The sequence below is a fragment of the Grampus griseus genome (genome assembly GCF_964374135.1).
Source record: "Grampus griseus genome assembly, chromosome: 7".
NCBI classification, from domain to species: domain Eukaryota; kingdom Metazoa; phylum Chordata; class Mammalia; order Artiodactyla; family Delphinidae; genus Grampus; species Grampus griseus.
The window spans coordinates 78,118,106-78,137,988 of record NC_139001.1 but is presented as its reverse complement, the minus strand read 5'-3'; the positions used below and the strand labels follow the sequence as shown (position 1 = coordinate 78,137,988).

General features: G+C 41.8%; 1 protein-coding gene across 2 annotated transcripts in view; it reads right to left on the bottom strand.

Moving 5' to 3' along the window:
• The window catches only part of CACNB4 (calcium voltage-gated channel auxiliary subunit beta 4), a gene marked incomplete at both ends in the record, with an annotated part of 266,298 nt that overhangs the window by 127,054 nt on the left and 119,361 nt on the right, over nt 1–19,883 (bottom strand). Inside the window, one exon of one of the 2 annotated variants that reach the window (XM_082658875.1) lies at nt 18,860–18,904. The exons of the other annotated variant lie outside the window; for it this stretch is intronic. Within the exon in view, the coding sequence (XP_082515001.1) occupies nt 18,860–18,904 (45 nt within the window). Of the gene's footprint in view, nt 1–18,859; nt 18,905–19,883 lie in introns of those variants that run through there. 2 annotated transcript variants of the gene reach the window in all.

Sequence of the window (19,883 nt, the reverse complement as noted above, 5' to 3'; positions counted from 1 at the left end):
TTGGTTTCCATTTGGCTTTAGAGTTTAACATGTGAAGGTCCGTTTATGTGGGGCTCATTCAAAGAACTGACCTTGTTAGTGAAGTGGTCTATGGCCATCACAGACATAATGGCTCTGATGATGATAGAGCCGCTAAATTATGATCTGAACTTGTAAATAAAAGAGAAGAAGTTGCAAGGATCCTATTTTCAAGACAATGTCCCTGAACATGTCCTTGCAAATGAGAACAAGTAAGAAGAAATGAAGAGAATATACGATGTTCAGACAAGGTTATTTCTAAACAGAGCGCCTTTCCGCATTTTCTGTGACAAGTCCGCAACTCTTTAAATGAGCCCCTCGCAATTTCAGAGCTGCACCTGGTTCAATCGATGACTCCCATCATTTCCTCACTTGCAAACCAGTCCCGTTTTACTCTGCATGGAGAACACTGATGTCACAGAGGCTTTGAGCTATAGCATCCATTTATTCAGTATTCATTTCTCTCTAACCCTTGTGTAGTTGTGGCTGGGGTAAGGGAGGCGCAAAAGAATGGTAGGATTTGATCCTTGCCCGCCAGCATCTCACACCTGCAGAGAGAAGACACAGACCCATGAAACAGTGACAAAGCTATAAGGAGCTGGAGGTGGTCAGCGCCCAGGTGAGTGGGACAGACGTTGCCACGTGAATTCCGAAGAGTCTGGAAACGCTGGGAAGAGCCCCACAGGAGGAATGGAATAAGAGCTGGACCTTGTGCAGTGTGAAAGCTCTAAAGGGGGGTGGAGCTTCCCCAAAAAAAGGGAACAGTGTCCACAGTTCTCACACTTGGGATTGAACACTGCCTATTCATGCAACTGGGAGGGGACCACACTGCCTAGAGCAGAGTTACATGGAAATAGCTGAGATATGACCATATAGGTCTGTGGAGTAGGATTCAAAAATACCTTGAATCTTCAACATATCTTTAGTATATCTCAAATTATTAAAAATGGGTGGAAGACCTAAATAGACATTTCACCAAAGAAGACATACAGATGGCCAAGAGGCACATGAAAAGATGCTCAACATCACTAATTATTAGAGAAATGCAAGTCAAAACTACAAAGAGGTATCACCTCACACCGGTCAGAATGGCCATTATCAAAAATCTACAAACAATAAATGCTGGAGAGGGTGTGGAAAAAAGGGAACCCTCATACACTGTTGGTGGGAATGTAAATTGATACAGCCGCTATGGAGAACAGTATGGAGGTTCCTTAAAAAACTAAAAATAGAACTACCAAATGACCCAGCAGTCCCACTACTGGGCATATACCCAGAGAAAACCATAATTCAAAAGCACACATGTTCCCCAATGTTCACTGCAGCACTATTTACAATAGCCAGGACAAGGAAGCAACCTAAATGTCCACCGATAGATGAATGCATGAAGAAGATGTGGTACATATACACAATGGAATATTACTCAGCCATAAAAAGGAATGAAATTGGGTCATTTGTAGAGATGTGGATGGACCTAGAGTCTGTCATACAGAGTGAAGTAAGTCAGAAAGAGAAACACAAATACTGTATATTAATGTATGTATGTGGAATCTAGAAAAATGGTACAGATGAACCTATATGTAGGGCAGGAATAGAGACATAGACATTGAGAATGCACATGTGGACACGGGGGGAAGGGGAAGGTGGGATGAATTGTGAGATTAGATTTGACATAAATACACTACCATGTGTAAAACAGATAGCTAGTGGGAACCTGCCGTATAGCACGGGAGCTCAGCTCGGTGCTTTGTGATGACCTAAATGGGTGGAATGGGGGTGGAGTGGGAGGGAGGTCCAAGAGGGAGGGGACATAGGTATACATAGAGCTGATTCACTTCACTGTACAGCAGAAACTAACACAACATTGTAAAGCAATTTTACTCCAATTTAAAAAAAAATGGTTTACATTTTAAAGTGACTGGTCAAGAAACTATTAAGTTTCATATACACACACAAACTTGTACAACATTATTCATAACAGCCAAACAGTGAAACAACCCAAATGTCCATCAGCGATTGAACAGATAAATAGTTTATATCCACACAATGGAATATTATTTGGCGACAAGAGGAAATAAATGCTGATATATGCTACAACATGGATGAAGCCTGAAAACATCATGTTCAGTGAAAGAAGGCAGTCACAAAAGGCCACATATCGTATGACTGATTCCATATATATGAAATGTCCAGAACAGGTAAATCCACAGAGACAGCCTAGGGCTGGGAAAGTTGGCGGGTAGTGGGGAGTGACTGCTAATAGGTATGAGATTTCCTTCTGGGGGGATGTGATGATTGCACAACTCCGAATATACTAAAGCCATGGCACTATATACTTTAAATGAGTGAATTGTATGGTATATGAATTATATCTCAATAAAGCTTCTAGTAAAAAAAAAGAAAAACTGTTGAAAGAGGTGGGCTCCATGGAGTAGGGTCTAGGAGTCTGGTGTGGAAGGAAACTTACCTTGTCACCACTCTGTTTACAATCAATACATAGCCCAGTTGGAAATATAAGGGGAGAAGACTGAGTTTCCCTTATCACACTCTGGCTCTTTTACAAATACAGGCCTTCTGATTTCCTAAACCTGCTAACCTCTATTTTTAAATTTACTTTGTTTTTTTTTTGTTTTTCCGGTATGTGGGCCTCTCACTGTTGTGGCCTCTCGCGTTGCGGAGCACAGGCTCCAGACGCGCAGGTTCAGCGGCCATGGCTCACGGGCCCAGCCGCTCCGCGGCATGTGGGATCTTCTCAGACCGGGGCACGAACCCGCGTCCCCTGCATCGGCAAGCGGACTCTCAACCACTGCGCCACCAGGGAAGCCCAAATTTACTTTGGTTTTTTAAAGAAAAAATAATTGTGTGGCTGTTCATAGATTATACGTCCCTAGGGAATCCCTGACACATACACCATGTTCAATCATTTCTGACCATTCCCGAGGTCCCTCTTGATTTCTGGAGGAATTAGGGTTATTGAATTTCAATACATTTCAGCAAACATTTACTGAGTGTCTGTCTTGGGGCAAGTACCCAGGCAAGCAAGGCTAGGCAAGGGTAGGGAGAGGAATAAGATAGACACTCCTACTTCAAAGGGCTTGCCACCCAGAGGGACAGAGACCCGAAAAAAAGGGTAACTCCAAGTACCGTGCCCTGTAACAAACACTGGCTGATCAGGGCGATAATTTTACCCAGTACTCCTCAAAGTAGCTACATAAAAATCACCTTAGAAGTGTACGTCAACAATGAAAACCCTAAGGCCCATCCCAAACTAGTGAACCAAAGTCTCTGAGAGGAAGGCCTGGGAACATATATATCAATCTAATGTTAACTGCATCCTGCCTGCCAAATGCACCCAATTTGAGATGCTGAGATTGTTCCCAGAAAATATGTGACTTGGTGTAAATAACTAGATGAGCCTTTCCCCAGCTGCATTCTGCAGAATACCAGTTCTTCAAGTAGTTAATAGGCATTCACTGGGGGAAAAAAAATGGGCTCTGAGATCAGATGACTTTGGGATATCTTTGGGTTAAATAAAATTTAATCGGTTTATTTATCACAGAATGCTAAGAGAATTTAGTGGCCTACTGTGTGCCTTGAAAGGGCACTGAATGTGGTCATTATCAAACTTACTTGACTAGGGACTCATTTTTCTCTCACATATGTCAGTGAACATACTAAACGAATGGCTAGAAACGCCTAACAAAATTAAGAGAGCGGAGATACTCTGGAAAAATATTATGATCTTCTACTTCTTAACAGAAAAAGAAGCATATATAAGAGAATAAAATTTTTTAAAATAGCTTTTCCTTCTGGTTACTAGCTGAGCAATATCCCAAATGCCCTTCTGTGTAGCCTGATTGTCACTTGGAATAATATTCGTTTACTGAGGAAGGGGTTGTTTAAAAATCAGTTTGAAGATTTCTTTGTTGAGAAGTTCCTCAAGGCCAAGGCTAGGGGAACACAGCATGTTTCCTTTCTGGTTTCCAAAGAAAACATAATAGGGTCTATCAGGATGGGTACAGGGCCCAGAATGGAGACAGCTGGATCATAATTATTCTGCAGCCAGCTCCTGGTCCCTGGGGGTCCTAGATCTCTGAAACAAAACTATTTCACAGCCTTTGGGATGAAGCCAAGTAATTTTCTTAGCCACAAATCACGATCAACAGCTGGAAGACTGAAGCCTTCAAAACCTGGACACTGCTTCTAACCTGAGCTCCTTGGGTTAATTCAAAAGGCATCAGAAGAAATGGCCTAGCTTCCCAATCTCAGCAGCATACAACTAACCAGTCAGTCACCCAAACCAGAGTGGAGGGGTTCATCCTAGACTCCTCTCCCTTCCTAAGTTAGTTAGTTATTAAACCTGCTGCCTTTATGACTTGAATATTTCTCAGTTCACCTCCTCCTCTATTCCCACTGCTACTGCCCTACTTGAGGTCTCCATCATCTCACACCTATGCTATTTCAAGAGCTTCCTAACTGGACTCCTTGCCTCAACTCTCCCTCTCTGCAAATCTATCTTCCACTCTGACCAATGCACATCTGATCATACCACTTTCCGTTTTAAAAATCCTTCAGTAGCTCCCAATTACCTACTGCAAATAATTTTCCCCAAAGTGTATTCTGCAGAACACAAATGTAATACATGATCTACAATAAAGGGCTCCTTTGAAATTGGAGGCCAGTGTCATTATGTGGAGGTACAATAAAGAAAACTATCTATCAGTGTCTGATCTGTCCCTCAGTATTGTAGAAAGGTCCAATAATTTTTTTGAGAATCAGGATGCAGAAGAAGCCCCAATCAGTAAATTGGGAAATGCTTCCAGAGTCTATCCATGTCTTTGGCTGGGGGAATCTCAGAAATTACTGTAACATAAATGCTTAGGGGATAGTGGGCACTTTTTACGCTTCTAAAGAAAGGGTATATAACTGCATCACTTTGCTGTACACCTGAAATCAAATAGTTGATTGTAAATCAACTATACTTCAATTTAAACAACAAAAAAAAATGTTTTTTGGCCACACTGCAGGACAAAATTTTTTGTCCCAAAATTTAAGATCCCAGAATTGTGGGATCTTAGTTCCCTGACCAGGGTTTGAAACGGTGACCCCTGAAGTGCAAGCGCAGAGTCCCAACCACTAGACTGCCAGGGAATCCCCGCCTCCTCCCAATTTTTTTTTTAATTAAAAAAAAAGAAATGGTATAGTTTACATTCAGAGCCTGACGGGTATAGCCAAGTTTTCTCCAGGAAGGCAATCTTGAACTTCAAAATTATCCTCTTCAATTAAGTATGTGGAGGTGAGGTTTTATGCTCACAGAATCTTTGCAAGTCCTAAATTAGGAGATGAAAATCAAATACCCTAAGAATCAGATCACTGCTGACAAAATTCTGGCTGAGTTTCCAGAACTAGGTATCTAATATGTGCCTCCCCTGCACATAGATATCCTCAAGATATCTTCCTACTAAACTAGTCACTAAGTTAGACAAATCTTCAGTATTTGAGTTGGCTGCTGGCTGGCATTTTGAAAGCCAGCTACTCTATGTAAATGCAACACTCAAGCAAAAAATCTAGTTGCACATCTTACAGTCAGAACATATTTTACTTAAAAGGGATATGAATCAAAACATTCATAGAAACTAAGCTATGCATTTCCTTATTATTTTTCTGTCTTTTTTGTATTCTTCTCTCTTTTCCTTTCTCTTAAAAAATATTTTGGGAAGTTCACCCCCACTAAGTTTGGAATGTGGCATGAAGAACTTTTTTCAAAGCTACCTTTATACAGTGTATATTTCAAAACCAGGGCAAAACAATATCACACTTATCAACATATTACTCAGTCCTAAGAAAACCCTGATAGTTATAGTATCTTGCATAGTTTGCATAGTTCTTTATATTGTAACTTTGATCCAAGGGGTTTAAAACACACACACACACACACACACACACACACACGCACGCACGCGCGCACCATTCAAGATACCACAGCTGATGAAAGCATCTATAATAATTATAAGATCTACCTCACCCTGCTTACAACACTACAACACTCTGTAGTAGCAATAATTAAAGAATCAGAGCTATAAAAATAATGAGAAACTAATGTCTAAAAATAATGTATATTATTTTATAAGTAGATAAGTTTTCAAAATGAAAACACTCAGTGTTCACGTAATATGTTTGCCAGCTTAGCTTTAGTATTTAAAGACTTAATCAGCACCTCTCTGTTGAGTACACCCATGTACCAAGCACACACTCTTCCAAGAGTAAACATCTGAATCTTAGAACGTTATTCAAATAAACCTCAACCGAGACGCATGGCAATCATCATTTTATTCTTTGTTGTCTGAACTGGCTCTCTGCTGATGCCCTGGCACTGTTCTGTAAGCATAAGGACCAGCTCTCACCACTGAAAACAGCCTGGTTCTGACCCTGCAGACACTGCTAGAGGCAGAGAGAAAATCTACTCTGAGTCCTCTTTACCTTAGGAATCATCATTTTTAGAGGGGTGAGGCATCTACCGTACATGGCAGGTAACCACCAGTATAGTGAGTAATCTGTCCCAGGGAGGGTGGTGAAGCAAAAGGCCAAGAGGAGCACCAAGCAACAAGAGAACGTTCTGCTCCAGACACTGGAAGGGCATGGTCTTCCCATCTCCCAGTGATGCCTCATGTGTCCCATCCTTGGCCAACTGGTCCACCAGTCATGGATTAGAGCTCTTCTGAACTCAGGACCTCCGGCACATAGTCAGTGTAAGAATCTCCTCCCTCTACATTTCTCAGGCTCTAACAATGGGAAGCAAGGGCCTTCATTATGCCCATCCTAACCTTAATCCCTATCCCAGCTTCCAGAATCCCACTAGTTTCACTTGCTTCCCCAAAAGAGACTTACAAAACTTCTAACTGAAGTATAAGGCACATACAGAAACATGCCATATACATGTGCAACTCAATGGATTTTCACAAATTTTACACTGCATAACTGGCAAGCAGTCAAGTGGACTTTTTTTTTTTTGCGGTACGTGGGCCTCTCACTGTTGCAGCCTCTCTCGTTGCGGAGCACAGGCTCCGGACGCGCAGGCTCAGCGGCCATGGCTCACGGGCCCAGCCGCTCCGCGGCAAGTGGGATCTTCCCGGACCAGGGCACGAACCCGTGTCCCGTGCATCGGCAGGCGGACTCTCAACCACTGTGCCACCAGGGAAGCCCTCAAGTGGACTTTTTAATACAGACACACGAGGTCTGTTTAGCTTTACCCAAAATGGCGAAGTCTGGTCTCCAAGCTAGTATTTTCCATGGACTTCGTATAACCTTGCAAAACAATTTCCGCTTTAACACTGTAAAGGGAATACTCCTCTTAGCCTTCCCACCCCCGCTCCACTAAGTCAGTACGTCTTTTAATAAGGAGGCTGTCATCAGAACGGTAAAATCTCCCAGCGCTAATCCTTACTCCCACCAAACCTCCCACTGTTTTATGTGCTGGGAATCACAATGTGATGACATTAGGAGGGATCCTAAGAATTAATTCTGGTTCAGCCATGACAGTGGAGCGGAGCTGAGCCACAAGTTGGTCTCATCCACACTTTTCTGTATCTGCTCATTATCTGCAGAGAGCTTAGTGTATTGTGGTGGGAGCCCGCACAGCTTAACGTCTCAAGCTTTCTCCACAAAACTAGTATTTAAATCTTTTATTTTCTCCCATTGCTAGACCTTGTTGAAGTAATCCAAATCTTAATTTAGACAAAACACTATTAAAATCCAGGTCACCGGCTTCCCTGGTGGCGCAGTGGTTGAGAATCTTCCTGCCAATACAGGGGACACGGGTTCAAGCCCTGGTCTGGGAAGATCCCACATGCCGCGGAGCAACTGGGCCCGTGAGCCACAATTACTGAGCCTGCGCATCTGGAGCCTGTGCTCCGCAACAACAGAGGCCACAATAGTGAGAGGCCTGCGCACCCCGATGAAGACTGGTCCCCGCTTGCCACAACTAGAGAAAGCCCATGCACAGAAACGAAGACCCAACACAGCCATAAATAAATAAATAAATACATTAAAAAAAAAAAATCCAGGTCACCATTTTCAGTAGAACTATTTTCACATATGAAGGGCAACACACATCTCCAATAGAAAATGACCAAAAGGGACTTCCCTGGTGGCACAATGGTTAAGAATCCACCTGCCAATGTCCCACATGCCCTGGAGCAACTATGCCCGTGCGCCACAGCTACTGAAGCCCGCACACCTAGAGTCCAAGCTCCGCAACAAGAGAAGCCACCGCAATGAGAAGCCTGTGCACCGCAATCAAGAGTAGCCCCCGCTCTCTGCAACTAGAGAAAGCCCACGCACATCAACAAAGACTCAACACAGCCATAAATAAATAAATAAATAGATAGAGACAGATAGATAAGTAAATAAATTTATTTTCAGAAGAAAAGAAAAAAATAAGAAAATGACCAACAGCAGCACCTCGAGCTTCACTGGCATCTTCAGAGGTATGTTTCCGGAATGTCTTCCGAGTACATGCTTTCATCTGTTGACAAGAATATACTCAGAGAAGGCCCAATAACAATGTGCACGAAAGCAGCGTCCTCTCCAGATCAGCCTCCACTCTTCCCCACTCTACTCTTACACTGCATGGCTGACCTATAAGCCCTACTCTTTGGCTTCTGGCTGGGTTTAGTCAGTGGGAGCCCCAACAGAGTCCAGAGTGAGGGGAGAGAATGAGTTTAGGGTATTAATCCCCTAGCTTCCTCCCCGTGGGATGCCCTCAGGCTGGCTGCAACCCTCCACAGGCAAAGCTGCATCCTTCTCGAGGTAGCCTTCTTGACAGGACTCAGTCCTCCTAGGTTTCCATAACCACGCCTTTTTCTGGTCCTATTAAGCCTAAGGGTGCTTAGACCTCGTGCTTCCCTTACACCCTACCAACACCTTTTCAACTTATTAAACCCTCTCAAATTGTCCTAATTTGAGGATGCTATCTGTTTTTTGTAGAGATTCTGATTGATACAAGGACCTCTCGCCCCCCCTACTCAGAACGTGTCGTTTCCTTTTACCTTTGACAAATATTGCTATCCATTTTTACCTTTTAAAAATATCACTACTGAATCATGCAAATGTTTTCCTGGATTGGAAGCTCATGGAGATGAACTGAAAATACGAAAGAATAAAAATGGAACTTTGGTCACTCTTGGCTAGGGCCAAATGTAGCATCGACATGCAAATGTCATCAAGACCTGCATACAAATAATGAAGACGCCGACATTTTCCTAAAACACAAAGCCTCTTTCTGACATTCTCTAACACTGAGTTTTTAATGTTCGTTTAAGTTTTATGGATGCACTATCATTTTAATCTGTCAAGGACTGGGGATTTCAAATCGTATCAGAAAGCAATAGCAAACAAAAAAGCTTGAAAGAAATTGCAACTTTAATCTGGATTCCAAGTTAGATAAAGGTCTCACCATTTGCGTCAGAGAGCAATCTAGTCTCTATCTTGGATATTCTCCCAACTCCCAACTGCTTTGTTAGCTGTCAAGCAAGCACCATACAAAATAATTTGCTTATATCACCCTTCAGTGGTTTATTCCAATTTTTTATCTTATTAACCCTGGTATTCAGCACTGTAAAAAGAACACTGCTCTAGAAAGAGATGTGAGGAGGTTCTAGGGCCAGTTCCACCACAAATTGGGTCATTCTGCACAAGTTGCCTCACCGCTTTTGAACCTCAGTTTTTTCATTTATGAAATGAAGTGTGGGGGCGGGGGCGTGGATGCAACTTCTCAAATCTTTGTTTTTTAAAATAACATTACAACAGAGAGTAAATAAATTCTTCTTATGGAACCTGGAAGCCTCAGCCTAACGCTGCTTCCCTTGATCGAGAAAGTTCTTTGAAGTCTTATATTTCACAATAAAAATTTGAGCTAATTTGGTTTATTCTCAATGAAAAAAGAATGTTTATATTTATTTTAATATAAAAATGTTTTACAATACTCACCAATATCTATAAATCTTAAAATGTACTAACCCAGCAATTTCACTTCTAGGAAACTATTTTGGGGAAATGCTCTATGTATATGCAAAGATTCATATGTAAGAATATTAACCATAACATTTATCTGCAGGATTGAAAATGGGGAATATTCTAAATCTATCAATGGGCTAAATTCATTATGATAAATCCACCCTACACAGTCATTATGTCATTCAGTTATTAAAAAGAATAAATTGTTAGGGAAAAACACCCATGGTACATTTTTAGGTAAAGAAAGCCAAGTCACAGAATAATATTTATGATGATCTCATTTATATTTTTTAAAATTACAAATAGCATATATGTGCTTGTAAGTATGTTTTTCTAAATATCCATGTCTATCAATGTATAGAAAAAAGGTCTGCATGGATACCCACTGAATTGCTAAGAACAGCTACCTTTGAGGAAGGGACTAGGTTGGGAGATAGTCAAGGAAGACAAATTTTTCACACTATATGGTTTTTTACTGCTTAAATATTTTTTCCTAAATACCTCATTTCACTGAATTTAAGATAACAATGATTTTAAGACTCAACCTCAGATTACGTATCACTAGGGGAAAAAGCTACCAATAAAACTATGAGATACCATTAATTTTAAGATGTAGCCCAATTTTAGATGTATCAAAATGTGTGTGTGAGGGGGTAGATGCCTCAGGGTCAATAAAATACACTGTATGACCTCAGAAATTGTTACAATATAGAAGAAAACTAACATTGGGACTCTAGAAAGACACATCATATCTTATGTACCAAATATTTGGTTTTTAGTTAGCTAATAATTAAATGTGACTATCAAGGATCTTTTCTTTGTAAAATCAAGTATCAACATAGCATTTTCGGACCTGTGTGGTTTTAATTCTTACTCTATTCTGCAGCATCTTCGCACTTCACAGCAGGCCCTGTGCATCGTGATAACTAGGAAATGTTCTGCGCTTCCCTACCTTACCAATTTCACCTACATAATAGAAATATATAACTCCATCCCTATATTCTAAGCAACAACATGATCAAACGTGAGATTATTTGAAAGTCTAATAATAAATTCTTAATTCTACCTCTTGGATCAGTAGAGCCATTGAATCAAATAAACCCCAAGACATTCATCTCTGGAACGTCATTCGAAATTAAATATTAAGCTATCAATAATGACTCTTTGGAAATAAACTGGGGAACTAATTTGTTTACTCACTAACTATTTTAGCATGATGGTCATCACATTTTTCTAGCTTGTTGATAAATATTTGCCTCCAACTCTTACTTCATTCAAACACTAAGAGAGTATCTGATTTGTGGCTGAAGTAAACATTCTTTACTTTTTCATCCTGGTGGCCTTTCACTTTATCATAGAGGAAAATCAAACAGATCAGGCACATCACTCCTTTTAAAAGTAATGAATGACTTTATAAAAAATAATGAATATCTCCGAGAATTTATTCTATTCCTGGGGTTTTCCTATTGACTGATTATTGTTTTCAGTACACCCCAAAGGATAATAATGCTGAGGTGAAGAAAAGTTTGTAAAGCAAGAAAACACCAAACAATAAACATTCTTGATGATTAAACATCACAACCATCACAAAACAATTATTTAAACTTTTTTTGTCAATACTTTCCTAGTGTACAACTAAGAAGGAAAGACAGGGATCATCTAAAGAAGAAATACCTCTCCTCAATCGTCAATAAGAATTAGGAGAAGCTTACTTCTCAGAAAGCTTTTGCCTTTGATTTTTTTTTTCTTAGAGATGAGACTCAAATGTTTCCACCTCAAATCGCTGTGGTCTAGAAGTGCACTGTGGGTATTGGTAAGCAAAGGAACAATAGGAAAAGCATCCTTTTTTGGCTTCTAGAGTTAAAAATCTAAGATAAAAAAAAAATCTTCCTTTTCAAACATCTAGTCCTTTCAAAGATGTGTGTCACACACACCTTCTTCCTTCAAAGATTCTGAAAAAGACTCAAGGTCCAAATCCTGACCCCTTTGTCAGCATACATAAAACACCATGGTAATTGATCATTTCAAAAATCAAATGGCATATAGTGGCATTTGTACCCCAACTGAAGAAATTGCTTATCAGCAAACAGAACAAAATTTTGGATTTGAAGAAACCTTAGAAATTACCTAGTCAAACCTCTTTGTGGCCGTGCAGGCCCAGCGGCCACGGCTCACAGGCCCAGCCACTCCGCGGCATGTGGGATCCTCCCGGACCGGGGCACGAACCCACGTCCCCTGTATCGGCAGGCGGACTCTCAACCACTGCGCCACCAGGGAAGCCCTACAGTATATGTTTTAAGAGCTTTACAAATATTAACTAATTTAATTTTCAAAACCACCCCAGATGCAGGTTCCATTATCATTGACACTTCAGGGATATGGAAACTGAGGCCCAGAAAATTTAAGACATGTACCCAGGGCCACAAGCTAGGAAGTGGAGAGCCAGGACTTAATCCCTGACAATCTTGACTGAGTCTCTGGTTTTTTGGGGTTTTTTTTTTGTTTTATTTGCGGTATGCAGGCCTCACACTGTTGTGGCCTCTCCCGTTGCGGAGCACAGGCTCCGGACGCGCAGGCTCAGCGGCCATGGCTCACGGGCCCAGCCGCTCCGCGGCATGTGGGATCTTCCCGGACCGGGGCACGAACCCACGTCCCCTGCATCGGCAGGCGGACTCTCAACCACTGCGCCACCAGGGAAGCCCTGAGTTTCTGTTTTTAATCACAACACTAGTACACCACATACACATGTTTCATAATACAAAACACAAAAAGTAAATGACATTTTCCCAGCTCATAGCCATGTTCAGTAGAAGATAATTTTTTTAAGTTTTATGGAGGTTAAAAATGATTGAGAGATACTTTTCATTAAAATCTTATCACTCACTGAACTTTTCAACAAACCTGCTAATAGAATAATAACACTGGAGGTCAGATTCTTTTTCCTATATGGTGCTAGAGCTAAGAAGAAGAGAGGGATTACAGAATAATAGGAACAAAAAAGGCAAAATAAGAGGACTAAGCTATTCACAAACTACACAATCAAGCTCCTGAATAACTGGCAGCTGCCAATATTCATGTTAAGATGTACTATCTTAGATCAATTCCCTTGAATGAAAAAGGAATGAAAGCAAATTCAAACATCCTGTTTTAAATGTGAGACTTTTCAATATTTCTGAGAACAGATGCAAAAGGAAAAAATAGGATATAGGAAGTACTGATACTGTGGCACCATTTAAGAGCGAGAAAAGTATTTATTGCTCAAACCACATATTTATGCTATAAAAGAATACATAAATGTATAGTGAGAACAAGGATTGTTCTATTTAGATCTTTAAAACTGCCATGTGAGCTATCTGGGTCACCTTCCTTTTGTCTGGGCTGCACAGTTTTATCATAGACTCTTCCAAGTCCTAAAAAGTTCAAAGTCCAAGGTATAAAAAGCTACAGCTCCCAATCGGCTTCCCATTATTTTATGTGAACTCTCCTGAGTTTACACACTACTAGTGCTCCATCCTCCATAAGTAAGATCCCAGGCACCTGCTCCACGGGGCCTCACCTTGGTTAGCAGTGTAACAGTTGTTGCTGCGTTCACTGTCTGCGCGGCCCGATGCAAACACATTACAGGCACCTAAGTCAGCCTGATTTAGATCAGCATACAGAGTCTCTATCTATGCAGCTTTCTTGGTGCAATTTTTAACTTAGCTTCATGGAAATCTGAGCTCATGACTTGATGATTATTGTAAAGGACCAGTGGGAGAGGGAAGAAAAAGAATACAACTTAACGCATTCAGTTATGTCTCCTGTCCTCCTTGGGTGGCTTAGTTTACCTAGGTAAGGGATGTTTAAGGCAGATGGTGAACTGAATGATGAGAACTGTCCACACAGAAAGAAGATCCAAGCTGAACTCTGATGGAAAGGGAAGGGCTAAGGCAACGGGATGCCTCCTCACCTTCACCCTAAAAGCATGTTTTTTTCATCATTATTGCAGACCTTCCTACAGAACATCTTACACCACAGAATAATGTAATGTTCACTGTGTACACATAGAGTCAGAAGACCACATTCTAAAGTCCTGATGGACTCATCATAATCGAATAGGAAGCAGAACACCAGCAGGAAAGGAGATACAGAAGCCCCTGAGGAAAGTTGGGGGTCGATCCTAATGCTTCCCTCTGTCGCTCGAAAATGCAAAGTACCAAGAAAGAGGCAAGACTGATGACCTTGGAGAGGCAAATTCATGGGTTCTGACCAGATTTAAGGAATTTCTCTCTTTAGCTCCACGACAATTATATCTAGAAATCATTTCAATATATATTGCTAAGAACTGATTGATTGAAGAGAAGGTTCTGTTCACCACTTACTTAACAGACTCGGGACAAACACCAAAATTGCTCAACTGAGTAAAACAAGTTGATTTTCTTAGTCAAATTTATTACACATAAGCAGCATTTGGTTTTCCTCTCTGGTCAGTGATGGATTCTTTCATAGAACAGGCCTGACTCTCTAGAAATAGGCCAGAAAGACTTTTTAACCCCAGGAGGGATCTTCTGATATACCAAACCATAAAGACCTCTGGTCTAAACATTTCCAAAAGAAATCTAAGCCTTAATATCCCTAGAGTGTTTTTCCAAAGGTCTCTAAACACACAAAGCCTTCTGTTTGAAATTTATCCTCCTTCCTAACAAGCACAAGGACATATCTTCATATTTAATAACTCTATTATAATCTTTGAAAGTAGCAATCATTTATTCTCTTGGGGATGTGTTGCTTTTCAACCCTCTTGAGTATCCTTATGTCAAAAGCAGTTAGTTTTCCTTCTCCAAAAGTTCTATGGCAGAAATCTCCCACTTAGCATTAACCATCAATTAGCAAAGCATGGATCATATCTATACGTGAATGTCCATGAATGTACGAGGGTGTACAGTGTGTGTACACCTATGGGTACACAGACATTTAGGCAAACACACATAGTTACACAGCTTATAGAAAATGAATAGTTTAAATAATTAACATATAGTTATCCTTATAATATGTAAGTAGATGTAAATTTACATACGTGCTTTAATATATACGTACACATTAGATTTTGTAAAATTTACCTTCACTTTAAGAGTTCTAATAGTGTTAATAAATATACTATGGCTCCTTTCTGTGTTTGAAAACACTTAAAAGAATATATTTCCCTCCCTAGTAAATGCCTTGGATTATGATCTGATCATCTTTTTTATTGAAGAAGCTCAGGTCCCTACCTCTACATTCAGATTTAAGCATTTGGAAAAGGAACAAATTGTGTCAGAAAAATCAGCTATTAATTTAATGTGCAGTTAAGCCTGGCTTCCCTTTACAAAATACTCTTAAGAATCTGTATTTCACTTAAAATGCTCAAAATTCCAGAAGGTCCACGTAGGAACTTTAAATTTTGCAAAGTGTCTCCTGCACAGGCCAGTCTAGTCCTCATGTGCTCAATATCTTATCAAGTGAGAACAGGACTTCACAGAATGCAATACACAGTAGCAGGTTTAGAATGACATACATACATGTACAACAACAGTCTGAAAGGATACACAGTAATATGTTAACAGCAATCATCTCTGGGTGGATTTTAGGTAACTTTTTCTACTTATGTGCTTCTTCCATTTATCCCTATAAGAACATCCCTCATACTGTTTGTGTAATACCCCTGCCGAGTGAAAAAAATCTGTTCTTATAGTGATTTCACAAACGTCAAAATATGCAATGAATCCATTTATAAGATGTGTATACCAAGGAGCAGATCTATCAAAATCAATTGTGCATCAGATAAAAAACAGATAGTGTACATTGGGGGCTCAGCCAGTGAAAAGTATCTTGGCCATCAAGAGCTGCCTGAAGACGCAATGGGAGCCGGGAAGGTGGAATGGGGCAACCCTCCCACAGAAGACAACATAGTCACAGTCTGTGCATGATGGAAGTAACTGACCTGGGCTGGGTGTGGACCCACTTAGGAGCACACACTCCATTATCCACGTCAAGGCAACAAAAGGAGTGATGTGACATTCTGTGTGAAACCTCCCACTCCTGTGCGGGGCCTTGCTATGGGACACCAAAAGGTCTTTTGTACTTCCTTGCAAATCTAAATGATGCTGACACTTAAGTACCCTCCTAGAAACCAGAGCAGAAGTTAATGGACTTGCCCAAAAAGGCTCCAAAGGACTCGAGTCTAAAATGCCCAGACTTGAGTGTATCGCAGCATGGCTCCTGTTCCCCTCTCCCTGTATATACACAGCACGTGAAACACAGAGGTTATGAGCAAAAATCTAGGGTACCCGGAGTAGACTGTCTACCTCTGGACCAGATTCTTATAAAAAGGCCTCGCATCACAGTACCAAAATCTCTCTCATACTACGGGGAGGTGCAGTGCTAACAGTGTACAATAACACTTTGTTCTTATTCAGAATAAAATATCTGTCCCCAGGCGAGATGATCTTATTACAGGCTGACTGTGTGAACACACTGAATAGAATCACTTATGACAGGTAAAACCCCGCACACCCCACGAAGACATTTGCAAAAGCACAGAGAGGTGGGACACATGTGGGTGGCTTCCCCAGCCCCCCAAAGGAAGCGCTGTACTCAGCTTTTAGTGACTGTGTATTCTCGGACTGCAGCTGGGCGTCTGAGAAAAGCCTCTCCACACCTATCCACCAGACCTGTTCCGAGAGCTTAGCTTCGATCTGGGCAAACCCCACACTTACAGCCATATATGCATTGGCATTGAGAAAGACTGCGGAGGATGTGGCTCTCCAGGTGTGGCTTTATTTTTCACTTCACCGGGTCAGCTATTTAGGCCTAGTCTTCTCCATTGGCTTGAAGCTTTGTTCACACCATCTTGGGTAACACATCACATTATTCTTCCTTATAAAAACAAATAAACTCAAATGAGCATTCAGAGACAGTTCACCCCTCCGAACACCTCTGCCTTCCCCTCTGATTTATGGGACACCCTTCCGATCCCACCCATGAGAAAGCCTCCCCTACTCTCTTTCAACTAAGGATGGGCCAGGTGCCTTTCTTCCTTCCTCAAGTTTCCCACCTGCCTTGCCTCTGCAGACGTGCACAGCCTTGAGGATCTCAGCCTGCTGGCCGCCACTGAGTCACTGGGAGCAGAGCACTGCAGTACCTAGCACTACCCGCCATCAACTACTGCCACGGACTCAAATCACTGCACTCGGTACTTGCCACCCCACCCAAAAGCTTGGCCGTCCTGGGAGGCTGGACCAGGAGGGGAAAAAACATGTTTTTATACTTTTATGGCTCCCCTCTGAACCACTGCATCTGAAATGTACACAGTTCTGGAGAACAAGGTGCTGGATACATTCATTCCTAGTCAACTCTGGTCAGAGCAGCCGGTGTCACACATCACCGGGTTATTCTGCAATAAGTCCAATCCACTTAAGTTTAAAACCAAGGGTCGAAAAGTTGCAATTCAATGAGGCATCACATGTTTCATAACTGAGTGTGGAGAGAAGGGGTAGGAGAAATAATCAGACCTCCCGAAGAACCAAGCCGGGGAAGCAGTTCACTCAACTCCTGTACTTGCCGTTTGCATCCTCCCATCCCACTTGCCAACGTGGACCTTCTCTATCTCAGCCACCGCCGTTTCCGACTACAGTCCCTTGCAGTAAACTGACAGGTTGGTAATTTACGAGCACGCTGGGCAGCACCAGAGAGACTTTGCAGAAACAGAGTTGGAGTGAGAGCTCACACGCAGACAGGCAGGAAAATGGGATGCCTCATCAGAACAGAGGGTTTCTATCTTTCAGGGCTAGCACATCATTTGATACATACGTCTGCACTGACGTATAGCATAGGGGTTTTTTTTTCTGTTATAATCTGTTTGTTTGGTGGTTTAGCCAGAGAATCTTATATAACACATTCCTGTTTCAAATGTAGCAACATGTATGGCATTGCACTCATTGAAAATTCAGGCTCCGCACAGCAGGTCCCATTCCCATCCCGAATCATTTTACCTTGCAAGGTTTCTATATAATTGATGAAAAACATCAAGAACCACCACTAGCAATAGTAAAAGAAAGATTCAGTCATCAGCTTTACCCTGGATTCAAAAGCTAGCATTCAGATGGTATGATTTTAGGGATTTCTCAAAACCACCTTCATCCTGATTTTAATACATTATATGAGCCTGACCTGTGGAGGGAAGGGAGTCCAGTTTTCTAAGCCAAAACACAAGTGAGCCTACTCCGGGCTTCCAGGGTAGAGTACAGGGACATACTTCCTGCCTCTGCGCTGGGGTGTTATATGACCACAACCTTTGCATCTGATTTCCTTAACAAAGAAGCAGGAGATCTGCACTGCTTGTTTGGCCAGAAAGCACATCATACAGCTACAGCTGAGGAACTTCCTTCACCTTAGCTCAATACAATGTGTATTATATAATGAATGAGCCTTTTCTGTGAACCCTGCTATTGGAAAACATAGGCACTTTCTGCATAGTTTAAGCCGGTCTGCAAGGAGCAGTTATCCCTTGTCAGATCAAACGCGGACCAAGTATTGTATATATCCAGGCAGATTACACCCTTAGATCCCTCAGCTATCACCCTAATTAATTTGTTTTTTGCTTGACAAGACATTATATAATAAAGAATTATTTCAGTTAACTCTAAACTATACAGAGAACATTTACACAGCAGCCAGCAAGCACCCGAATGATGTTGGCTTTCAGCTCCATGTTCCCTGCGTTGCCTAAGAAATAAGGTGGGGGGGGGGGTTGTTAATGGGAGGAAGAAGAGAAGGGGAGAGGAAATCAGCTATCTGTGAAAATACTTACAGCCTCCGAGTCTTCAATTCCATGCAGGTACAAATTGTCATACATGGAGGTCTGATAATCCAGAGCACCTCTATCAAGGCGAAAACAAAACTGCTACAGAAGCCACAGCTAGAGGTAAAGACAGAAAAGGCCTGTTTGGAAGAATTGCGCCTGCCTTATCAATTGCTGTGAATTTACCAGGCAAGATGCTATTCATTCACATCGCACAGGGTGAGGTTATCCCCAGAGGCGGTCCAGAGCTGGCATTTTATCTGCCTTCCCAAACAGAGCATAAAAAAGCAGAACCCTTCCTCAACCACAGACTGGTGACTGAGCTAGGAAAGCAGCCTCTGATTGGCTCAGCTCCCCTGCTTCAGTCAGCTGAAGAGTGTTCCCTCGGTGAGTGGAGGGCCGCTCGGAGCACCCTACCAAGCAGACAGCTGCTTCCTGTTTCGTCTGGATCATATAGTTCTGCAGCAAACACTTATCAACATCTAAAAGGCTGCTTGGTATGTTGGGAAAGGCGGGCGATTGAATACTCTAAACACAACTGCTCATCTTCTTAATGAAACGCACAATTGGAGGGGGATGGGGAGCAACAGAGAAATTTTTTTTCAGAGAATATTGTGTAAAGACAGGTGAACAGATACTCATCTCTATCTAACACCTGTACTTAACAGATGCAGCTGAAGTCAAACAGGCAATAAGTCATTTAATTTTTTTTAAAAAACCAAGATAAAAGAAAAACAATAAACAGATGGTAAGATTTCTTGTGGGAATTTCTACTGTAAAAGAATTTCTACTGTGGGGCTTCCCTGGTGGCGCAGTGGTTGGGGGTCCGCCTGCCGATGCAGGGGACACGGGTTCGTGCCCCGGTCCGGGAGGATCCCACATGCCACGGAGCGGCTGGGCCCGTGAGCCATGGCCGCTGAGCCTGCGCGTCCGGAGCCTGTGCTCCGCAACGGGAGAGGCCGCAACAGTGAGAGGGCCGCGTACCGCAAAAAAAAAAAAAAAAAGAATTTCTACTGTGAAAGTTTTCGATATT